This window comes from Octopus bimaculoides, chromosome 25, assembly GCF_001194135.2.
Source record: "Octopus bimaculoides isolate UCB-OBI-ISO-001 chromosome 25, ASM119413v2, whole genome shotgun sequence".
Taxonomy (NCBI): Eukaryota; Metazoa; Mollusca; class Cephalopoda; order Octopoda; family Octopodidae; genus Octopus; species Octopus bimaculoides.
Window position 1 is genome coordinate 24,908,450 of NC_069005.1, and position 1,698 is coordinate 24,910,147.

At 35.9% G+C, this 1,698-nt stretch overlaps 1 protein-coding gene across 1 annotated transcript in view; it reads left to right on the plus strand.

Annotated features, from left to right (window-relative positions):
- Positions 1-299: 299 nt before the first annotated feature.
- The window catches only part of LOC106878412 (protein saal1), a gene marked incomplete at its 3' end in the record, with an annotated part of 23,494 nt that continues 22,095 nt past the window's right edge, over positions 300-1,698 (plus strand). Inside the window, exon 1 of the mRNA XM_052976619.1 lies at positions 300-734. Coding sequence (XP_052832579.1) covers positions 707-734 — 28 coding nt within the window. The remainder of the gene's footprint in view (positions 735-1,698) is intronic.

The window sequence follows — 1,698 nt, forward strand, 5'->3', positions numbered from 1 at the left end:
TTTTTCTCTTTCTTTCTTTCTTTCTTTCTTTCTTTCTTTCCTTATTTCATTTTTTTCTTTCTATTTCTCTTTCTTTCTCTTTCTTTCTTTCTTTCTTTCTTTCTTTCTTTCCTTTCATTTTTCTTTCTTTCTTTCTTTCTAAGAGAAAAAGATGTTTTATATGACACATTCTACCAGTGTCCCAAGTTTGAAAGTGTTTCGTTAAGAAAACAAGTGGTGCCCGTCAAATCAGAAAGATCCAATTTTGTTTTTTAATCAAGTATTTTGTGGGGTGAAGTGGGGAAATGCAGAATCGTAATTTTCCTGTTTCGCAGCATGGATTTTATTTTCTACAAACTCGATATGTTTATTGTTGGAAACAGAAATCCGAAGAAGTTTTTGGAGAAAAAGGAAACGAAAAGCAGTTGAGGTGCTTATTTGACATAATAGCTGAGTTTAAGTCTTGATAAAGGACATTCCATGCGCAGTAAATGTTAAATATATATAATGATCGTAGTTTATTTTATTTAGTTCGAATAATGGTGAATACCTCTATTGGGATTGGTACGCAGGAAGTAAATGTTCATAACTACATATCGCAAGCTATTTTGTCTTTCATTCAGTCGACTTAGCAGAACTTACTGACGCTGTGAGTTAGGGAATATAATTAAAAGCGGAAGATTTTTATAGTGTTCACCGCAACGGTGTTAACCCTACCGCGTGTGCGATGGACGAAAACGTAAATCTGATCGATTGTAAGTTTTTTTCGTTATTGAATATTTCTTCTATCATTCTAAACAACATTCTGACTACAAACGGACTATATATTTTAAGCTCTGACCTTTCTATTTTGTTATATTTCTGTTTTTATTGCTATATATTGATTTATTGGTAGAAACGGCAACACCAAGCGAAATAGATTTTATGTAATTATCTCCCTTAGCGTTTTGATTTCAAATCCGCGCTCGAGGTCAACCCAGCCGTCTGGATGATTGATACCATAAAGTACCTCTTAAATACTAGAATCGATATAAGTGACAAATATCTTCGCTCTTCCTATATAAGATATATGATATATCTATATATATATATATATACACATCTTACGCACCAATTTGGAGGGTCTGTCTTAATGTCCGGTCCGATTAGCAAACTTTTCCTGTTTAAAACTGAAATGTCCCGATTATAGATCAAAGATTGAATTTCTAAGGAATAACTAAGAATGTTGAAATCAGCCAAGAATTCTAACCATGCTGAGCACAATTTAGATACCGAATAACGAGCATACTCCTTTCATATTTCAGCGGTTTTGTGAGACGTACTTTTGTCGTTCTCGCGCCCTCAGGTCGCAGGGGGATAGGTTTTGCACTACAAAGACATTTCACTTACCTTTGCATTAAAAATGACCTACCCATAATTCCTGTGATATGAATGTTGTTGAGCTGGCAGAAACGTTAGCACGCTGGGCGAAATGCTTAGCAGTATTTCGTCTGCCGTTACGCTTTCAGTTCAAATTCCGCCGAGGTCGACTTTGCCTTTCATCCTTTCGGGGTCGATTAAATAAGTACCAGTTACGCACTGGGGATCGATGTAATCGACTTAATCTCTTTGTCTGTCCTTGTTTCCCCCCCCTCTATGTTTAGCCCTTGTGGGCAATAAAGAAATAAATATTTAAATTCCTCCAAGGTCGACTTTGCCTTTCATCCTTTCGGGGTCGAT